Source organism: Zonotrichia albicollis, chromosome 17 (genome assembly GCF_047830755.1).
Source record: "Zonotrichia albicollis isolate bZonAlb1 chromosome 17, bZonAlb1.hap1, whole genome shotgun sequence".
Taxonomy (NCBI): domain Eukaryota; kingdom Metazoa; phylum Chordata; class Aves; order Passeriformes; family Passerellidae; genus Zonotrichia; species Zonotrichia albicollis.
In genome coordinates this window covers 1811291-1830416 of record NC_133835.1, presented here as the reverse complement: position 1 = coordinate 1830416, position 19126 = coordinate 1811291, and the positions used below count along the sequence as shown (strand labels likewise).

At 55.5% G+C, this 19126-nt stretch overlaps 2 protein-coding genes across 8 annotated transcripts in view; one reads left to right on the top strand and one right to left on the bottom strand.

The window, feature by feature from the left end:
• The first annotated feature begins 1 nt into the window (after nt 1).
• Nucleotides 2-12232, top strand: LOC102062740 (osteoclast-associated immunoglobulin-like receptor). Of its 5 annotated transcripts, XM_074553664.1 has the most exons (8): nt 2-1172; nt 1599-1658; nt 3361-3444; nt 5115-6014; nt 6108-6143; nt 6343-6612; nt 6844-7119; nt 7725-12232. In XM_074553664.1, exons 4-8 carry the CDS (start codon nt 5984-5986, stop codon nt 7886-7888), a joined length of 777 nt encoding a protein of 258 aa, XP_074409765.1. In that variant the 5' UTR covers nt 2-1172; nt 1599-1658; nt 3361-3444; nt 5115-5983; the 3' UTR covers nt 7889-12232. The 5 variants fall into 5 exon arrangements, with proteins under 5 accessions (XP_074409765.1, XP_074409766.1, XP_074409764.1 ...); XM_074553665.1 differs by lacking the exon at nt 3361-3444; XM_074553663.1 differs by having other exon boundaries at nt 3361-6014.
• L3MBTL1 (L3MBTL histone methyl-lysine binding protein 1) overlaps nt 8638-19126 on the bottom strand; it is a 28291-nt gene continuing 17802 nt past the window's right edge. For all 3 annotated transcript variants that reach the window (XM_074553660.1, XM_074553659.1, XM_074553661.1), the window contains 11 exons: nt 18730-18881; nt 18568-18644; nt 18100-18185; nt 17451-17561; nt 17098-17212; nt 16741-16840; nt 15652-15849; nt 15344-15390; nt 14491-14648; nt 13807-13869; nt 8638-12922 (listed from right to left, as the gene is read on the bottom strand). In XM_074553660.1, coding sequence (XP_074409761.1) covers nt 12788-12922; nt 13807-13869; nt 14491-14648; nt 15344-15390; nt 15652-15849; nt 16741-16840; nt 17098-17212; nt 17451-17561; nt 18100-18185; nt 18568-18644; nt 18730-18881 — 1242 coding nt within the window. In that variant the 3' untranslated portion in view covers nt 8638-12787. The remainder of the gene's footprint in view (nt 12923-13806; nt 13870-14490; nt 14649-15343; nt 15391-15651; nt 15850-16740; nt 16841-17097; nt 17213-17450; nt 17562-18099; nt 18186-18567; nt 18645-18729; nt 18882-19126) is intronic.

Sequence of the window (19126 nt, the reverse complement as noted above, 5' to 3'; positions counted from 1 at the left end):
GTTTCCCCGCTGCAGACGCTCATTCGGGGAAATGTGCTTTTGCTAAGTTTTCAGCAAAAATAGCGGCGGGGAGCAAGGCGACATCAAAGGCGGTGCGCGGTACCGGGGAGGGAATTCGCCTGTGCGGCAGGGAAATGGGAATGTGGATACCTGGATGGGGTATGGGAACACGTGGGTGTTGGATCATATTTTTTTCTGATTTAGAGATGGGGTAACTGAGAGATGTTTTAAAAACTTTTATTCTATTTTCAGTCTCATAAGAAGGGTGAGATAATACAGATGTTATAATTCATATCATCACAATCAGAAGTAAACTATTTCCTAATTACAATACACTATTAAGTGTTTCTTGGCCTATCAGGTTTAGCCACACCATGTTGTAGATGCTTTAAAGCCAATCATCTAAAATGACCCCTCATGGGTCCCACTACAATGCGTCTTTCATGGTTCTGTTTCTCTAAAGTATTTAGTCTTATTTGCAACGCCATCTTTTGAAACTTGTTTCTAGGTCCATTTGTCTCTCACCAATATCTGTCCTGTTCCATGGCATTTCTAAGTCAGCATTTCTTATCTCGAAGTTTGGATGGATGTATACTGTGTGGGCTTTCTGTCAGGCCCTGAGAACTCTCTACAAATCATTTCCCTCACGTGGGGATGTGGCTACATGGATGTGGAAATATGTAGGGATGCACCTAGAGGGATGTGATATGGGCATGTGTGGGGATATGGCTGCAGGGGTGTGGGGTGTGACTGTGTGGGGACACTGCTGTGGGCCCAGGGCCATCAGGGCCTGGTCTCCTGTCCCAGACTAGCCTGCAGAATCACCCAAACTGTCCTGGGTGAAGGGGCTCTATCTAATGGGTCGTGGGGCCATATGGAGATCACTTGCACTGCAGAGATCACATAAGACAAATTTCAGCCCCATGGACTGTTACAGACCATGTGGGGACCACACGACACCACACTGAGGCTGCCTGGACTGCAGAGTGCAGGCACAAAGACCACAGAGACATGAGACCACTTGGAATGTGTGAAGAATGAACCTGCAGGACACGGTGACTCGGGGCAAATGAAGGAGAAATCTCAAGGGATGCAGTGAGGCACCTCTGCAGGGAAGCCTCCTCACCTCTTCCTCCTTTCACCTTGCTGCTGATTGTGATGATGGTGTGCAGGTCAGTGCTCCACGGCTTTGACCCCTCTCCAGGCAGATTCCCATTCCTCCAGGCCCTCATCCCTGTGACTCTCAGAGCTGTGGTGGGACTGCAGATAGCCATGGGCCTCTGCAGGGGTGGGGATGGGTCCTGCAGCACTGCCAGGAGCCCTGGCCAGCCGGGGACAGAGGGACACAGCAGCGTTGTGCTCCCAGGGCAGGCTGGGGAAGAGAGAAGGGGGTGTTTGGGTGGTGGCATTTGTCCTGCCGTCATTGTAACCATGCTGGAGCCAGGCTATCCCGGGGATGGCTGAACCTGCCAGTGGGAGGTGGGCAATGAATCCCTTGGTTTGCTTTTCTTCCATGTGCAGCTTTTCCTTCCCTTATTAAACACCTTTACCTCAAACCACAAGGGGGTTTTTCACTTTGACCATTTGATTTTCTCCAGTGCCCCACCGAGGATCATGTGTGAAGCTCAGTTGTGTCTGGGATTATGCCATGACAGAAGGTAAGTAAAATGAGTCCTTTCCTTGATAGGTGCAATAAAACTGACCCTTCTCTTGCCTGCTTTTTCTCATTTGCTAGGCTGAGAGGTGGACAGAGCAAGCTGAGGCACCTCCTGGGCTGTTTGGAGCAGTTTTGCATGTCTGGACCAAAGCCTTCCTTGTAGTTCTCTCTGGATGTAGCACAGCCAGAACAAACACCAGCATTCAGAGAGGAGGGACAGGGAGGGATCTAATGAGACATTTATTCTCCAGCGTCTCGTCTCTCAGAATTGAAACTGAAAATGAAAGGCAAAACTAGGTAGATAATAAGAAAAGAAAGTAGTCTGACATTATAATTTTTTTTCTCTTTTGGAAAATGCAGGTTCACTAAAAAACCAATAAAAGCTGCTTGTAAGAATCAGTTCTTATTATTCTGAACTAATCTGAAACAACTCAGGTGGAAAAAACATTTTCCTGTTGATATTTTCAAGAAGAATATTTTACTATTTTACAATTCAAGATGATGCTTTTATCACAGTATTTGAATTAATGCATAGTTTCAAGTGTGAAAAATTAAACAAAAAAGAAGATAAAAATATCATTTACATAAAATATTTTTAAAATTTAATCTTAGGAATGTGTTTTCTTTTGTCTTCTTGAGCAGCATTATTTCCTAAGCTTTTGGCTTTTTTTAAATCACAGTCCTAAACTTTCTGTGACAGGTAAAAAACCATTTGTGGCTTAGTGTGACCGTGGTCACAAGGGTTTTCAGGATGAGAGAGAGATGAGAATGTTGATTCCATGATCAGAAGGCTTGATTTATTATTTTATGATACATATACTACATTATAACTATACTAAAAAGAATAGAAGGAAAAGTTCTCAGAAGGCTAGCTAAACTAAGAATAGAAAAGAATGATAACAAAGGAGCTCTCTCTGACTCTGTCCGAGAGAGCTCAGTCTGTTTTGGCCATTAATTGTAAACATCCAACATGGGCCAATCACAGGTGCACCTGTTGCATTCCACAGCAGCAGATAACCATTGTTTGCATTCTTTTTCTGGAGCCTCAGCTTCCCAGAAGGGAAAATCCTAAAGAAAGGATTTTTAGTGAAAGGATGTCTGCGACAGCTTAGCTTAATGGTTAAAATCTAAAAATGTCTGTGGCACAACTTGTAGTCAAGGTTGCACCGTGTAGCATTTTGGGTGTACTTCAGTGAACTGTGGGTTGCTGCTGCTTGCCTTGGGAGCCCGAGTGTGCTGCCTCTCTTCAGCAGAGGCAGGTTAGAAGGCTGTGCAGTCTGCCCTGACATTTGTGCAGCCCTTTCCTGGGAAAGCTGCTGCAGGCTGGGAGCACAGCTGCACGCTCACCTGGTGCTGTGGGAACAGGCAGACAGAGATTACTTCATGCTTAGCTTGTCTGAAGATGCTTCTGCATTGTTGAGAGTTTGTGATGAGGGCCTCCACCAACAGCCACGGAGAATCCAGGTGGGAAGAGACAGCCAAGGCCAGCGGGGCTACGGGGAGACATGGCTCAGGTGTTACAAACATGATGGTCCCACCAAATCATTGCTGGAGTCTGCTTTGCTGAGCGGGAGCACTGCAGCAGTTGCTGGATTTTGGCAGCAGGGGTGGTTTCTTGTGATATTTGCATGGTTTGGAAACAGCTTGTATTTCTTTATCCTTCCCTGTTGTTTTGTTTTTTTTTTTGTTTTTTTTTTTTCTAGTATGGGCATACTTCTGCTCTAGCCAGTGACTTGAGGCTGCAGAATTGAACTGGGGAAGGAAGATAACTGAAAGGAAAACGTCAGGTGATAATGTTTTCCTTCAGAGCCAAAAAAAGAACCTACTGATTTACATATTTGCACTGTAGCCAGGAGTTTGCCTCAATGATCCTGATGGCTCCCTTCCAAGGCAGCATATTCTGTGCTTCTGAGCTGAGAATGTCCAGTGGCAGAAAGGGCTAAACTGGCTGGGATCAGGAACGCTGGGGACATTGACTCCTGTCAGAGGGTGGCATCCTTGTCTTGTTGGCAATGCCGCTGCTGAGGTGCCAGCTTTGGGCAGTAGAGGGAGGTGTAGCTGCAGCTGGGGGTGAAGCCCAGATCACAGGGCAGTTCTTTGGAGTTGCTGAAGTGGATATGAGGAATCGTCTCCAGCCACATCTTTCCATACTGCCTGTAGAACCGTTTATGGTGGTGAGACTCTGACAGTGCATTGTTCATTAAAGCTTTTGAATTTTAAGCTCAAATGTGCTTGGAGGGATACAGTGAGGGGCACATCCTGTTGGTGCTGTTTGTGGGAGGCCCTGTGTGCCTGCCCACACCTGTGGTACTGGCTCTGTGTGTGTGACCCCCTCTGTCCTCTGGGGACTCACAACTGCTTGGACCTGGGGCCTTGGAGCTGTGGCAGCCTCCTCTCTCTCAGGCTGCTGGATCAGGCAACTCCCAGCAGTGGGGATGGAGGGGGAAAGCTCTTTCCACAGTCCCATGCTCTGGATGTGCACCCCAAGGTCAGTCTCAGGGTGAGGGATGTGAGAAAAGGCTCTGGAGAAGGGAGCAGGGATTCCAGTGTGCCCATGGATGGGCCCACAGCAGTGCCACCAACATCATCCTGGACAGTGGGAGCCAGGCCAGAGCCATGGAATGGCCAGGGCTTGTTCTCTACTGGGCACTGGTGAGCCCAGAGCAGTTTGGTGTGGCCAGTGGGGGCTGTGGGGCTGAAAGGAGGCTCCCCAAGGAGATGCTGATGCCTTTTTGGGGCTACCTAAAAACAGAGGCCAGATAAAATTAAGGGAATAATAAGCAGTTCTATTTATTGAAGGGCCTTCAGGCTTTGTTTATTTCAGATAGACAAAGCCCCTCAGGGGCTACACCCAAAATGGACAATGGTCCACAGGTTTTCATAGTTTAATAACTTTTATAAGATTGGTCCATTTGCCTTTTGGGGGTTAATCTTCCAATTACAGCTTCAGGTAATGAAGTCATTACCCCTAGTTTGCTCCCCCCAACTCACTTGTTTGCATTTCTTGGGGCCTGAGATGGTGAGGAGTCCTTGACTGCCAGGCCTGGAGAGGAATTGTTGTGTCTGACCAAAATGGGAAAGCAGCAGCTCACACTGAATATGGAGTTTAGAGTTATACACTAAAGAATTGCAAGATTACAAATATATGAAAAATATAAAAGCTCAAATACTAAGTCATCAATGCCAAGAATTAGTTGAGGCTGGAGGAGGCAAAGGGTGGTTAGACAGGAGAGAGGGCCAGAGGAGGTGCCCAGAACAGGAAGAGGCCATAGGGAACCCTGCTGCCAAAACTTCTCCTTGCCCATGGAATCTCCAAGGGAGACCAAAATGGCTGAAGGACAAAAAGGAAAAGGGTAGGAAAGGGTCTGGAAGAAGTACAGCTTTGCCTTTTCCCCCTGGTTTACACCCATATAACCCCCACCCTCCCAGCTCTGAGCCTTCCCTGTTTTTCCTGCAGGGGCCGGTTGTGGCAGAGGCTGCAGATGCAGAGGGGACAGGATGTGCTGCCTGCAGCTCACAGGAGGGCAGGGAGCTACAAACACCTTCAGAGCAGGACTCCTGGCCAAGCTGCACGTGTCCCACACAGCCCCAGTGCCAGGACTCATCCCTTCCCTTCTCCCACATCCAGGGGTGCAAGCGACTGTCCCTGTTTCATTAGCCCCTCACTATTGTCAAACTGAGCTCTGTCTACATCACTGGCAACCCAGGGAAGATGCAGCTGAGGTGCACCTGGCTCCAGGAGTAGGTGGAAGGCAGCAGCTGTCTGCAGTAAGGACCATGGGTTGCTCCGGTGTGGGACTGAGGGGGTTTGGATGGATGAGGAGTGGGACCAATGCTGTGGGATGCACTCAGACCTACGGGTAGGAGGTGTTGCTGTCCCTCCTGCAAAGATGGACCCTGTAGGCCAGGAAAGGACCAAAAAGGAAGTCAAGTTCCTTCCCTTCTATTTCAATCTGCTGAGCCACCAAACTTGTGGGTTTGTGGTTGCAAAACAAACCCCTATTTCATAAGGCAGAGAAGAAGCCATTTCACCATCAAGTGACCGGACCTAAGAAAGAGAAACAAAAAGTCCTGATAGCCTTTCTCCCAAGGTCTGCCGGGTCTTAAGTTGTCACAGGGGCCCTGCCCTGGGCATGTGACTGGACACTGTGGTTCCAGTTCAGCCACCCCAGCCCTGCAGTCGTGCTGCAGAAAGCCAAGCCGTGGGACAGGAGGCAGCTTGTGACAGCGAGCTTGTGTCAGGAGCCACAAGGAGCCCCGCAGCTGCTCGGTGCCTCTGCAGAAGCCCTGCTTGAGCCGAATACTGAGGGAGCCAAGAGGGACGTGATGCCACCTGTGACCCGTGTGCTGGCCTTGGGTGAGTGCCAGAGGCTGTGGGGATTCCCAGAGGGCGACGGGAGGTGTTGCCCAGACACTCCATGGAGGTGTTACACGGCTGCTTCTCTTGCAGGCGCTTGGCTGGTGTCACTGGGCGAGGCTACTCCAAGTGAGTATCTTGAGGTAGAAGGTAGATGGGGAGTTTGGACACATTTCTGGGCCTACCCAACTCCCAGGGCTCTTCCACAGCCCCCTGGAATAAAACTCACCCTTGTGTGGAGATGGGGCCTGGTGGCAGCCCCGGGCTCACAGCAGGGCAGCTGCTTGGGGGTCCCTGTCTGGCTGGCAGCATCTCTCTCCCTGTGCAGGTGCCCCCACAATTTCCATCTTCCAGAAGCCACCAGGGGTGATCCCACCTGGAGGCTCCACCACCATCTACTGCATTTGCCAGTGCAGCAGTGGGAGCTTTAGGATGTACAAGGGCGGCCACCAGCTCCCCACCCTGGAGCAGAGTGGTGGCAAGGCCGAGTTCTCCATCTCTAATGCCACCTACGAGGACAGAGGTACCTACGTCTGCCATTACCTGGAGGGAGACACTGAGCTGGCTCGAAGCACTGGACTGGAAGTCTTTGTGGAAGGTGAGGGATGTGCTGTTTCCCCCCTTGTGGGGTCACACGCCCCAGGGCACACCAGGATGCCTGTGGCCATTTCCATGGGGGACAAGGTTTTTCTCCTCTTCCCTGGCTTGGAGAGGTGGGGACCATCTTCACCTCTGCCTGAGGCAGTTGGTGGCTTCACAGAGATCTTGGTGCTCCTGGCACCACGTCAAAGCCCTCTGCACCTTCTCACTCCCTCTCCTGTCCCCCCAGAGCTCCGTCTGCCCCGACCCAACCTCTCTGTCCTCCCTGGGCACGAGGTGGATGTGGGAACTGAGGTGATGTTCCGCTGCACCACCACACAGCCCAGCACCAGCTGTTACTTGTACCTGGAGGGCCAGATGGAAGTGCCGCTGTTCCTCAGGGAACAAGGGAACCACAACTTCTCCCTCGTGCAGAAAGGTCACAGCGGCCGCTACAGCTGCCAGTGCATGAAGGGTTGGAAAGAATGGTCTGCTGTCAGCAACACCCTGGACTTGGTGGTGAGAGGTGAGACATCGCCCCAGCCGCATCCTGCTCCACTCTTCCTCCCTGCAATCTGTCACATCCTGGGGGAACTAGAAAGAGTTTAGGGCAGGAGAGCAGCTGTATGAGGGCACCAAGCAGGGGGTTCCAGCTTCCCTCATCTGTGTTTGAGCTTGGCCAGCTCCTCAGAGACCCTATAGATGACCTGGAGACCAAGGTTGCTGGGCTGATGGGTGAGGATAAATGTCAAAGGACACCTCTCCCTGCACCTCCCAGCCCCAGGAACAGTCATAACGTCTTGTCACAGCTCAGTGTCACCATCTCGCTGGCAGTGGGCCAGCTTCATGTTTCTTCCCTCCTTTCCATCTTTGGTGCCACTTGGTGGGGTCACAGGTGAGAGGCTGTGAGCAGAGGGTGTCCCAGGGGACAGGGATGTGGGAGGTGCATAGGGGGCCCCCTCGGGGCTCTCTTTGCTCCTTAGGAACTTCGCTTTGTGTCTCTTTGGCCGAGGACCTCCTTGGGGTGTCCCCTTGCCCTGTGCGTCCCCTTGGATCCCCTTCTGCCCCCGTGGGAGGACTGGGGTGTCGCAGTGGGTTCCTGGGCAGTGACGGTCCCTTCTGTCCCTGCAGATTACACGCTGTGCAACGCCGTGCGCCTGGCGCTGGCGGCCGCGCTGCTGCTCCTGCTGGGGCTGATCGCGGCCGAGGCGGCGCGGGGCCGCTGCCGGGGCTGGGGGAGCCGCCCGGGCCCCGCCGCGCTCATCGCCCTGCGGACCCCGCGCTGGGATCAATAAACCGGCCCGGCCGTGCCGCCATCCCGGCCTGCTTCTTGTCCCACTCGCGGTCTCTGTCCCCGTCCTGTCCCGGCTGCCTCGGGAGTCCCGCGGGCGGGCGAGCGCTGGAACCCCCGGGAATGCGGAGAGGGGCGGGGGGTTCGCCTCGGGCGGAGCGGGGACCGCTGCACTGACCGCTGAATTGGCTGCTGCATTGGCTGCTGCACCGACCCCTGCACTGACCGCTGCATTGGCTGCTGCATTGGCTGCTGCACTGACCAGTGCCCTGACCCCTGCACTGACTGCTGCTCTCACCCCTGCACTGACCGCTGCACTGCCCCCTGGACTGACCGCTGCATTGGCTGCTGCACCGACCACTGCACTGACCCCTGCACTGACCACTGCACTGACCCCTGCACCAACCGCTGCACTGACCCCTGCACCGACCAGTGCACTGACCCCTGCTCTGACTCCAGCACTGACCCCTGCACTGATCCCTGCACTGACCCCTGCTCTGACCGCTGCACTGACCCCTGGGCACACAGTGACCCCTGCACTGACTGCTCTTGCTGCAGTGACCACTGCAGTGACCTCCCGTGCTGCACAGTGACCCTGCTGGCCATGCAGAGTGGCACCCACGCAGTGACCGCCCCTGCTACCCCACTGCACAGGGACTGCTCCTGCTGCACCACTGCCCTGCAGCACAGTGACAGCTCCAGCCCTGCAGTGACCGCTCCCACAGCACAGTGACCACTCCTGCTTCACAGGCCTCTGTTGCTCACATTCGTTTATTATTTTAAAACACTGACAAAACACATCACACCATCATCTATATATATAAATTTACCTTTGTACCACTATAAATTTATATATATAGAGCCTTTAAATCTCTGTACATTCAGGACACACAGTTCCAGAATAGCTGCACTGGCTACAACAGAAGGATTTTCATTATGAAAACACAGAGAGGAGGCGCCAATATCAAAAACACAGAAAAAAAGAAATTAAGAAAGAGTGCAAAATGAATGAAAGTGCAAAAAAGCTTTTGTTATCATAATCACACTCCCTCCACAATATGGTCCCCATTCCCCCCTCCAAGTACCAGTGAGCCACAGGCCCCAGAGGGAAGGGCTAGGCTGGAAGAAGGGAGCCAGGCTGCAGCCCTCCTGTCCTTCCCTCTCTGCACCGAGGAGCTCTCCTGGCGGATGAGGAGTGAGGAACCCGAGTGGCAAAGTCACACCCCTCTCCTGGCTCCCTCTTCCAACAACCTCACCACACCCAGGGCCCAGATGTGCCCCTGCAGGCAGCAGCTGCCCCAAGCCCCCTACCCTCCCAGACCATTGCAGGGCGCTTTTCTCTTCTGAAAGTGCTTGTGATCACCACGGAGAGCAGCAGAGAAGGGCGAGGGCAGGCACAGCCACCCTCCCTGCCGAGCTCCAGGCTGGCTGCTCTCATGGAAATGGAGACCTTGGCTCGCACTGTCCCAGAGCCGCCCATTTCCACTGGGAGCAGGAAAAGTTTCCCAAGAGGCTCCAACTGCTCCCCCGCAGCCAGAGTGAGCCCCCAGGAGACACCCACAGCTGGGGCTGGAGCACAGTGGGACCCCCCCATGGCTCCAGCTGAGCCCTGCCAACACCAGTGCAGGGGCAGCAATGGCAGAAACAGAGACTTGGGGACCTCCACTCAGAAAAACATTCCACTTGAAGAATTCTTCATTGACTCAGAAATGCTGGCTGCAGTCACAACCCTCAGAAAGGCCCCAGAGGACAACCTGTGGGTCAGGACAGCCCACTGTCCTCTCTGGATTCCTAGTGACACGGCAGTAAATGTCCCTGTGAGGAATTTGGTCAGGCAGCAGGGGAAGGACAGAAAACTTTGGTGCTTCTGCCTTGGTCACAGCTGTCCTTAACAGTCCCTGATGGGGGGACTCCCACTCCATGCTCTGTGGGGTTGGAGAACCTACCAAGGCCAGGGGTGCAGCAAACCTTCCTCCCTGCTGGGACCAGGGACAACTGCTCACAGAGGACACATCACATGAGACCCTGGGGTGGGTGTCTGCTGCCTCCACAGCCCCAGAGACCCCCACCCTAAAACAGCAACACACCAACAGCAGGGGAATGGTGTCATGGTACTCCCACAATCACCCATCCACATGTACACAATGCTTTGGGTTTGGTTTAAAGGACACAGAAGGTTATAAGTTTTAACAGTAAATAGCCCTTGACCACCTACAAAGCCTGTAACTCCCTCACCCAGACAAACCCAGCAGCTCTGTACCCCAAGAGGCACATCAGCCTGAGAGGCTGAGGATGCTCAATGCAGCAGGAGTGTGACACAGCTCCCCCCACCCTTCAGTGGGACTGGTGCTCCTGACAGCTGCTCCCAGCACAGAGCTCACCCCTGGGCTCCAGCCCTGCAGCCAGAGGAGGGGCAGCACCCTGGCAGACTGGCCCAGGTCACGTCTGCTTCCAAGAGGGAGGTGAGGAGAGCCCAGGGCAGGCAGTGCTGTGCTGGCACAGCGTGGGGATGCACCCCTGCCAGGCAGAGCAGGGCTTGGCTGCAGCCAGCAGCAGAGCAAGAGCCAGTGGTGCTGGTTGTAGCCAGCCCTGGAGGCAGCCAGGGCTTGGCTCATGGCTCCTCTGCCCCTCAGCAGGATCTTCTGAGCTCCTCACCACCTCTGCTCTCCCAGGCTGCCCTATGAGACACAGGCTCTCCCTCCTTCACAGCAGTTTCAGATCTGGTGCCTGGGTAGCAGCTCCTGTCCCTGGGATGGTGCTCAGTCCCTTCCCCAGCAGGAGGAATGACTTCACACATGGGAATACAGCAGATGAGAATAGGATGCTTTCCTGAAATGGGTCCTTGCAAGCTCAAGGGCTGTGTCCAGTGTGAGGGAGCTTTTTCATTCCTGATCACACCTGGAAAAGTCTCAGCACCATTCACAGCCTGGGCTGAAGGTCCCAGGCCTCCTCCTCTTCTGCCCCTGCACACAGTTGCCCAGAAAGAGACTCTCCATCAGCTGAAGAGACCAACCTCCACTTCCCACAGAGGAAGGGTGGCTGGGGGAGTGACTCTGGGACCCAGGGACACAGCTGCTCCTTCCCACTCCCTCTCTCCACAGCTGGCCACACTGCAGCGCTTGAAAAGATGCAAGGACATAAAAAAGGAAAGGAGAAGGAAAGCTGCCTAAATCAAACCCAAGCAATGACAAAACAAAGGCATGGACAAGTTGCAAGTCCTGCGGGAAGAGCAAGCAGCAGACATTTCAAGAGCAGGTCAAACATGACCCCAAATACTCAGTAACAGAGACAAAATGCTACATTTCCATGGGAAGCCTCAAACAGGTTGACCCAGATGTGACAGCAGCTCCCAAGGCAGCACAGCTCCAGGACACATTGCTGGTGCACTTGCTCACACCTCTGCATCCCTGTCATTGGGCACTGGCAAAGGGGGGGGTTGTTTGATTACTGGAATGCCATTGTTGGGAAAGGAGAATGAAGCAGACTTGGGCTGGGCCCTGGGCAGGTGCCATCTGAGCCATCCTCCAGCACTGCATGGCCAGCCCCTGCTCCAACAGCTCCCACAGGTGTGCCAGGTGGTGGACCATGGAGAGCAGTGTGGGGCCTGCCAGGAGGCACAGGGGCTTCTCAGAAGCTGCTGGGACTCTGCCAGCACCCCCAGCAATGTTGGCTTTTCTGGCTCTGCAGCCCTTTGGTCCCTCCTCCATCACAAGGGACAGTGCTACATGAGCATTCCCAAACTGCCTGTGGCCCTAATGGAAAGGTGCTATGTAAAAGGACAGAAACAAACCAGCTAAGTGCTGGATTTCTTTCAGCTCTGCAGGTAAGGGATCCAGGGACAGCAGAAGATCCTGCTCTTCAGGCAGCAAAACCTGGGTGCCTTGTGAGGGTAAAGAGTGGGGAGAAGGCAGCTTGGCAGAATTGACTCAGCCAACTCAGGAATGCCTTCAGAAGCGACTGTGGATCTGCCTATTGGAGCAATGGATGCTTTTTGTCCTTGGCACCTGTCCCCAACCTAGAGAGGGCCCTGCTCCTAATACCACGACCAAAGAGGGCCCAACTTCCTTTGTAGAGGACTCTTTAATAGGTGTGAGTGGAACAAGTTATCCAAGCATCCTTTCTCCCAGAGAAGAGCTGGACAAAACAGTCTGAGGTGCAAGAAGTGGAGCCTTTTCTGCATCCAGCCAGCCCTGACCTGGAAGGGCCCTGAGGCTGCTGAATTCCAGGAAAGAGGAAGAAAGCACAGGCGCTGGTCATGGGCAGAGCAGCTGCCAAGACAGCTGCTCCCCGAAGGGACAAGAGGTGGCCACTGGTTTGCAGTGCAGTGTAGGGGCAAAGCAGTCATCAACTGGCCTGAAAAAGGGGAAGTCAAAAGAATTCAGAGAAAAAGGCAAAATGAGCAGAAGCTCCTCAAGAATGTTCCTTGGAAACGGTGTTAGCACAAGTAGCCCCAGAGGATCACACAGAGGGAAAAACCCCAAATCTCTCTCAGCTGCTGAGCAAAGGCAAGAGCAGCCCTGGAGTGGGTGTGAGCATGGCTGCAGGCAGGCAGTCCCTTCCCTGCCTGGGGGACTCCAGTGGGGGCCAGTCCCCGCTGTGACACCTCCACAGGGCTCCCCCGGCCCTCAGCACCCCTGACCCACGGCAGGACACAGTGGGGCAGCTGCGGCACCAAGCTGGGCCAGTGCCACCTGCACCCTCCCTGCCCCCAAGGGTGGGCCCAGCGCTGCAGAAGGGCAGCAGGCAGGGAACGGGATGGGACAGGGGGCTGGGAGGGGACGTGTGGCACCGGGAGGACACGAGCGGGACGGGACAAGCTGCGGTCGGCTGGGGGATCTCTGTCCTGAGCGGACAGTTTGGCAGCACCAGTGATGAGGGAGGGTCCCAGCTGGGCCAAGAGAAGTCACTTTAAGGTGTCATCAGCGTTCTTGAACATGAGGATGGCATTGTAGATCTTGAGTGCCGGGCCCAGCTTGACACTCATAATCTTGACGATGTCAGCCTGTGTCAGCAGGAGGAACGCCTCGCCATCGATCATCTGGGAAGGAGAGCAGGGACAAAGGCACACCTGGGCTGGCACTCCTGGGGACAGCCAGCACCAGCATGACCTGGGCAGAAGCCACGGGTGACCCCAGAGACCAGGGCAGGGCCCATCCACAGCACTCCCCAGGGAAACCCCAGCTGGCAGCTGATGTGCAAAGGGCAGAGGGGGAGAAGCTCTTCAGGGGCCATCCCAGGAGCCCACACTGCAGCCAGGTTGGGATTCTGTGCTGGAGCCCCACGGCACAGCACAGAGCCACCACAACCTGCTCTGGGCAAGCAGCCATCCATTCCCTGCTCCAAGGACCAGCCCTTGTGGACACTGCCCTGGTTCAGCTTTGCCTGCCTGAGCACCCTTAAGGCACGGGGGCCATTCCCAGACGGGCTGTGACAGTGGCTGTAGCCAGGGTGCCCAGGATCAGTCCCGGGTGTCAGAGCCACCCTCACCACATCTGCCCACAGAGGGCCCAAAAACACCAACCCTGACAGACAGCAGTGCTGGTGAGAGGGGCAGAGGGGGAAGGATGAAGGGGTGAGGAGGAGCAGCTCCCTGCAGGAGGTGATGATGCTCTTCAGGCTGCAGCACCATCCTCCTCCTGCCCCCCATTCACATCCCCTCAGAGGGGATCCCCCCATGCTGGGAAAACAGGGCAGCACAACTCCCTGGGCCCCAGCAGCTCCCTCCTGCTCCGTGGGGGCACAGCCAGACAGCTGCACCCTCCCATGCAGTGGGGCTGCAGGGCAGGAGCACTGCCAGGTGCTGGATGTGCCCTCAGCACCCAGCAGCAAGCCACTGCAGGAAGGCCAGCGGCCAATTCCTCCCAGCCCTGGTAGCAAACAGCTGTCCTTGACCACCTGCTCTCATCTGCCAGCCCTTCTCACCTCATCCTTGAAGAGCTTGGCTTGGTCCTCACAACCCGTCAGAGTCTGCACAAAGCTAAAAACCTTGGAATAAATGAGAGAAATGTCAAGACAGAGCAATGATTCTGGCTGGAGACCCCTCCTGAGCCCACATCCTCACATTCTGAGCCCTGCAGGGTGCCACAGGGCTCTTGGGGCAGAGGCTGCAGTTGCTCTGCCCTCCCATGCCAGAGCCTACCCTTGGCCCCAGGCACAGGCACAGGCCTGAGAGGGGCACCCAGAGGGGTCATGGGGACATCAGGGGATCACTAAGATTGGCTGAGCCCTCTGTGATCATCGAGGCCACCACTGACCAGCACTGCCAAGGCCACCACTAAACCACGTCCCCAGGTGTCACATCCACACAGCTTTTGAACACTTCCAGGGATGGTCACTCCATCACTGCCATGGGCAGCTGTGCCAGTGCCTGAGAGCAGGCAGGGGCTGCTGGGGCTGGTGCCTGAGCTCCTCTACCAACTCAGGCCTCAACAGGGGTCACCATGGCTGCCAAGAAAGTGAACAAAGGTAACAGTGTCTCCAGCAGACCCCTCCTCACTAACCCAGGGACATGGCCACTGAAGTGCCTGGTGCCTGTGCCATGGTGCTGCAGCCAGGCAGGGCACTCCCAGCCACGCTGGCACATCAGAGCCATCCAAAGCACCTCACCTCATCAATGGTCCACTTGGCCACCGTGGCTGCTGTGATGCCAGCCACCCCGGGCAGCAGCTTGCAGTGCTGCTCCCAGCACAGGGACAGGGAGCGGTCAGGGTGGGCGGACAGGGCGGACATAAAGAGCGACTGGTGCACGTTGTCTGAGGAAATAGCTGGGGACAAAGCACAACGTGTGACACGAGGTAAGAGATGAGAACATTCCATGCAGGGATCAAGAGCTAGTGGCTGTCCTGTGAGTTAACAGGGTGTCAGTGTATCCAAGTGCTCGCTTAGATGGGATTGGGGATCCTGGGAAAAGAAGTTGAGACAAGCTTGGCTTTGCCTTGTTCTTATGACTTTTAATCATTCATTTTCCACTCACGCCCAGTGGTGGGGTAGGTGGCAGGACAGCCCATGGAGAAAGGGATGTTGGATGGAATATACATCAGGCATCTGCTTGTCTGCATCAGCACCAAATGCCAAGTCAGCTGTCCAGCACCGGTTTCTGTGTGGCAGCAATAATTTGGCAGTTCACAACCACACTGAAATTTTGGGGCACAACTTCCTACTATCTCTGTCTGAACATGTCAAAGCACCACAGAAAATACATGCCATAGAGAGGATCCTAATTCTATGCCCTAAAGCACTCAAAGACTCCAAGTCATAACCCCAGAGTCAAATCAAGGGAGCTTTGTGAGCCCTGGCACAAGGTGGGGACGTCCCTTACCCATGGTTAACTCTGGCAGCTGACCACAAGCCCCTCACTGGGGCAGACCTGTGGGAGCCAAGGGAGCACCCAGCACCCCCAGCCACCCCAGCACCTGCAGCCCTGCTCTGCAGTGACACCATGGCAGAGGATGGCACTTACTCTGGAAGTCTTCCTGCTGGATCTTCCGGTACTTTGGAGGTCTCCCTCTAAAGAGACAGGAACACTGATGTCCTGGGCTGGGCCTGGCCCAGGGCCCTTGTCCCCAGTGCCCAGAGAACACCTTGGCAATGGGAGCAGGGACCCAAAGGGCCCTGACCCAAAGGGCTGACGGCCAAAGCCGTGGGAAGAGAAAGCAACAGCGGCAGAGCAAGCAGGAGCATGGCCAAGGAGCCTCTGGGGGCTGGTGAGCCCTGCAGGGTGGGCAGTGGTGGCACAGGGCCCTCCCCGCACGCTGGCCGTGCCCCTACCTGCCGTGGTGCCGAGATTTCTTTCGCTGAGGGAAACCCATGGGGCTCCTCTTGCGCGTCGAGGCCTCGGTGTCAGACAGGTCGGCCTTGAGCCTGCCCTGGTTCTTCTCTGCCAGCGGGCACCCTGAGAGGCAGTAATGGGCTGTGAACCTCCCCGTCACATGGCCTGAGCCATCGCAGCCCGGCGTGGGGCACTTCCTGGAGAACAGAGGGGACACAAGCGTTGGGCCCAGCTTGGAGCAGCACTGGGGACGAGCCAGCAGGGCCACGCCTCTGCCCCCAAGCACGGGCAGCCATTGCCCTGGCCATGGAAGGCAGAGAAATGATGTGTTGAGCCCATTCCCATGGCCAGGCTGCTGGGGGCAGGAGCAGGGCACAGCCCCTCCAGCTACAAACCTTGTCCCTCTGCCATCCCTGCAACCCTGGGCAAGGAACCCGTGTGCTGATTGAGCAGCTCATTGGGGCTTCCAGAGTCTCCATCTTCCCTGGCCCCCACAGGCATCCAGACCAGCCTCAGAGCGAGCAGTGAGTGTGTGCCAGGAGTGTGGCCAGCAGAGAAACCCCCAGAAGGCACACCTGCCCTCCCATCCTCACACATCCTCCACCACACTGGCTCTTCCTGACACCAGCCTAGTGCTGGGTTGGCTCTAGACCCAGCCTGGCTTCCCTTGGAAAAGGTCCCTCAAGTGACTGCCTGAGCTGGAACCATGCACTGCTCCTTCTTGGGGCATGCCAGCTCAAAGCATGACAGGGAAAGGCATCCAGGAGGGGTGGAGGGAACAGCATTCTCACAGCTGGTGCCAGTTAACAGCATCTGCACTGTCCTCTGCACAGCCCACAGGTGCCCGTGGTAGGTGGGCACACAGGACACCTCCAGGGGCTCTAGGACTGCCGAACGGGCACGGGAGGGGCTCGCAGGGGTTACTCCAGCTGGGGCCCAGGGCAGCAGGGGGCAGAGCCAGGTGTGGGTGAGTGCAGGAAAAGGCTGGGTGCTGGTGGGGGGGGGCAGGTGAGGAGGAGCAGAGGCAGAGCTGGCCCAGCCTGGCAGGGAAGCAGCTGAGCCCCTGCAGGCTGTGCCAGGGAGCTCACCTGTGGTGAAAGCTGTACTTGGAGCTCTTGGAGTGAGGGATGCTCTTGCAGCCCAGGCTTGGGCAGCCCCCATGGGCAGAGGAGGCTGGTTCCTTTGGCCCTGCAGGCAGAGGAGAGGAACAGCAGAAAGGCTGTCAAGGCTGCAAGCAGAGGCAGGCAGAGCCAGGACTCTGCGCTCCCTGCCTGCACCAAACAGAGAGGGCTTTTCCTACTGACACATCCATGGAGTGGCCTCTCCTCCCTGCCCATTCTCAGCAGAACCTGCCCTCCTGTTTCTGCATGGGCAGGTGGCAGTGACAGAGTTGTCTGGCGTGCTTTTACCCTGTGGGGAGGAGCTGACACAGGTGCAGCACTTACTGAGAGGAGGCTGCAGTGGGTGTCCTGTTTTTGAGCACCAGCCCATGGGATGGATGTCCGGATGATCTGCATCAATCCAGAAATCATACACGTGGCTCCAGCCATCAAAATGCACCTGGGGAAGCACAGAGAGGGATTACCCTTCAAATGCCAGCACACATCTCTGAGGAGCTCTGGAGCCCTCCTAGCTGAGTGCAAGGAGCAGGGTAGAGCTGGAGGGCAGCACAAGGCTCACAAGGCACTCCTGGAGCCAGGCACTGGGACCTGCCCACATTTGCACACTCCCAGTGAGGGGAGGGCAGAGTGAGCCAGCACAGTGCCTGCACACAGGCTCACCGTGCTCCAGCACCCACCTTTATCCTGTGATCTTCCACGTCCTCCACACTGGCCACTCGGATGAAGGAAGGAGTCCTCCTGTCCACTGCCTCCAGCTTCATGTTGACCAGGAAGCCGTGGGGCGGGCGCTGGAAGGGCCCAGTCAGGGGGAGCAGGGAGCTTCAGGCTCCTGCCCCCTCAGCAGCTTTCCCAGCACTGTGTCCTCCTCGAGCCCAGCTCCCAGCCCTGGCCTGGCCAGGGAAGAGCTATCCCAGCTCACAGTGGCAACAGGAGAAAGCAGAAACAGCCTCCCTGCATTTGAGCTGCCTTTAACAGATGTGCCCCAGGGAAGAAGGTCTCCAAGAGACACATTTTGGGGATCTGTATTGCAACCATGCTTGGCTGGACGTGGCCACTGGTGGTGGAGTTTGAGACAAAAACTAATAAAGCAAACCTAAATTATTTTCCATCACTCAGCTCCTGCTTAGCTGAGGGCACAGTCATACTCCTCATTTTTCCCAATTTTGAACTCTTTGCCCAGGATAGCCCTGACTTCTGAACCCTGGCCTAGGCCTGTGGCAGGAGAACACAGAACATCACTGGACTTGTCACAAAAGCAAAGATTTGACAAAGAAACAAGCCAAAATTCCTGCCCAGGTGGGGTGGAGCAGATGATGTGACACTCACCACTTTAAAGGCCCAAGCTGGGACAGCAGATGCTCCAGTTTCTTTCAAGTACTTTTCCCAGGTGAAGTTGTCAGGATCAGGATAATCTGGAAGGGGGAAGATGCAGGAGGTGAGACAGGCCTGTAGAAAGTGAGAAAGTGCCCCAGAATGCCTCATTGCCTTTGAGGGCCACCCAAGTCTGCTGGGCACACAGGAACCTGAGAGACACCAAGAAGTGCTGCTATTTTCTCATGGCCCATGAAACCCACAGTGCAAGGAAGCAGAAACAGCTGGGTGTGCACACACAGCTGGGGTCTCCTCGTATCTCTGAGTGGAGACTTGGCCTAACACAAGCACCATGCTGCACCTGAACATGTGTACAGGAGCCTTGGCAGGAAGTTTGTGTCCCCAGGACCCCCATGCCACCCTGGGGAGCCTGTTCCCAAGGGGATGCACTCCCAGGCTGCACCTGACTGATCACTGACTCACCTTGAGGAGGTGTGAGGGGTTTGCCGTGCTCATGACACCATCCAACCGGGTGGATGTATGGACTGCTGGGATCACACCTAGAAAACATACCCACGCTCTTACACAGGGCCCTCTGTGGGTGTCTCCCCAGCACTGGCCCTCCAAGGGCCTCTGTGGCCTTACCAGTAGTCATAAGTATCATCCCAGTTGTCAAAGTGCACCAGGAAGCGATTGTCCACCACGTCAGTCACTGTGGCCACGCAGATCAGGGAGGGGTTCATGCGGTCCACAGCCTCGAGCTTCATGCCCACCTTGAAGCCTGGAGAAGCCTCGTGCTGGCAGGAGAGAGGGGCAGAGCTTTTTCAGAGCTGCAGCCCCGGCTCCTTCCTCACCACTGCCCACGCCTGCTGCAAGGAGGCACCTGCCCAAGCCCTCCCAAAACCAGACCCTGTCTGGCCTCCAGACAGCATGGGGCCACTCAGGCTCCCACATGGGCAGTGTGCTGCCGTGCAAGGAAAGAGGAAGTGGGTGAGCAACTCAGCTGGGCCACAAAAAGAAAGAGGAAAAGTGATCTTCAGAC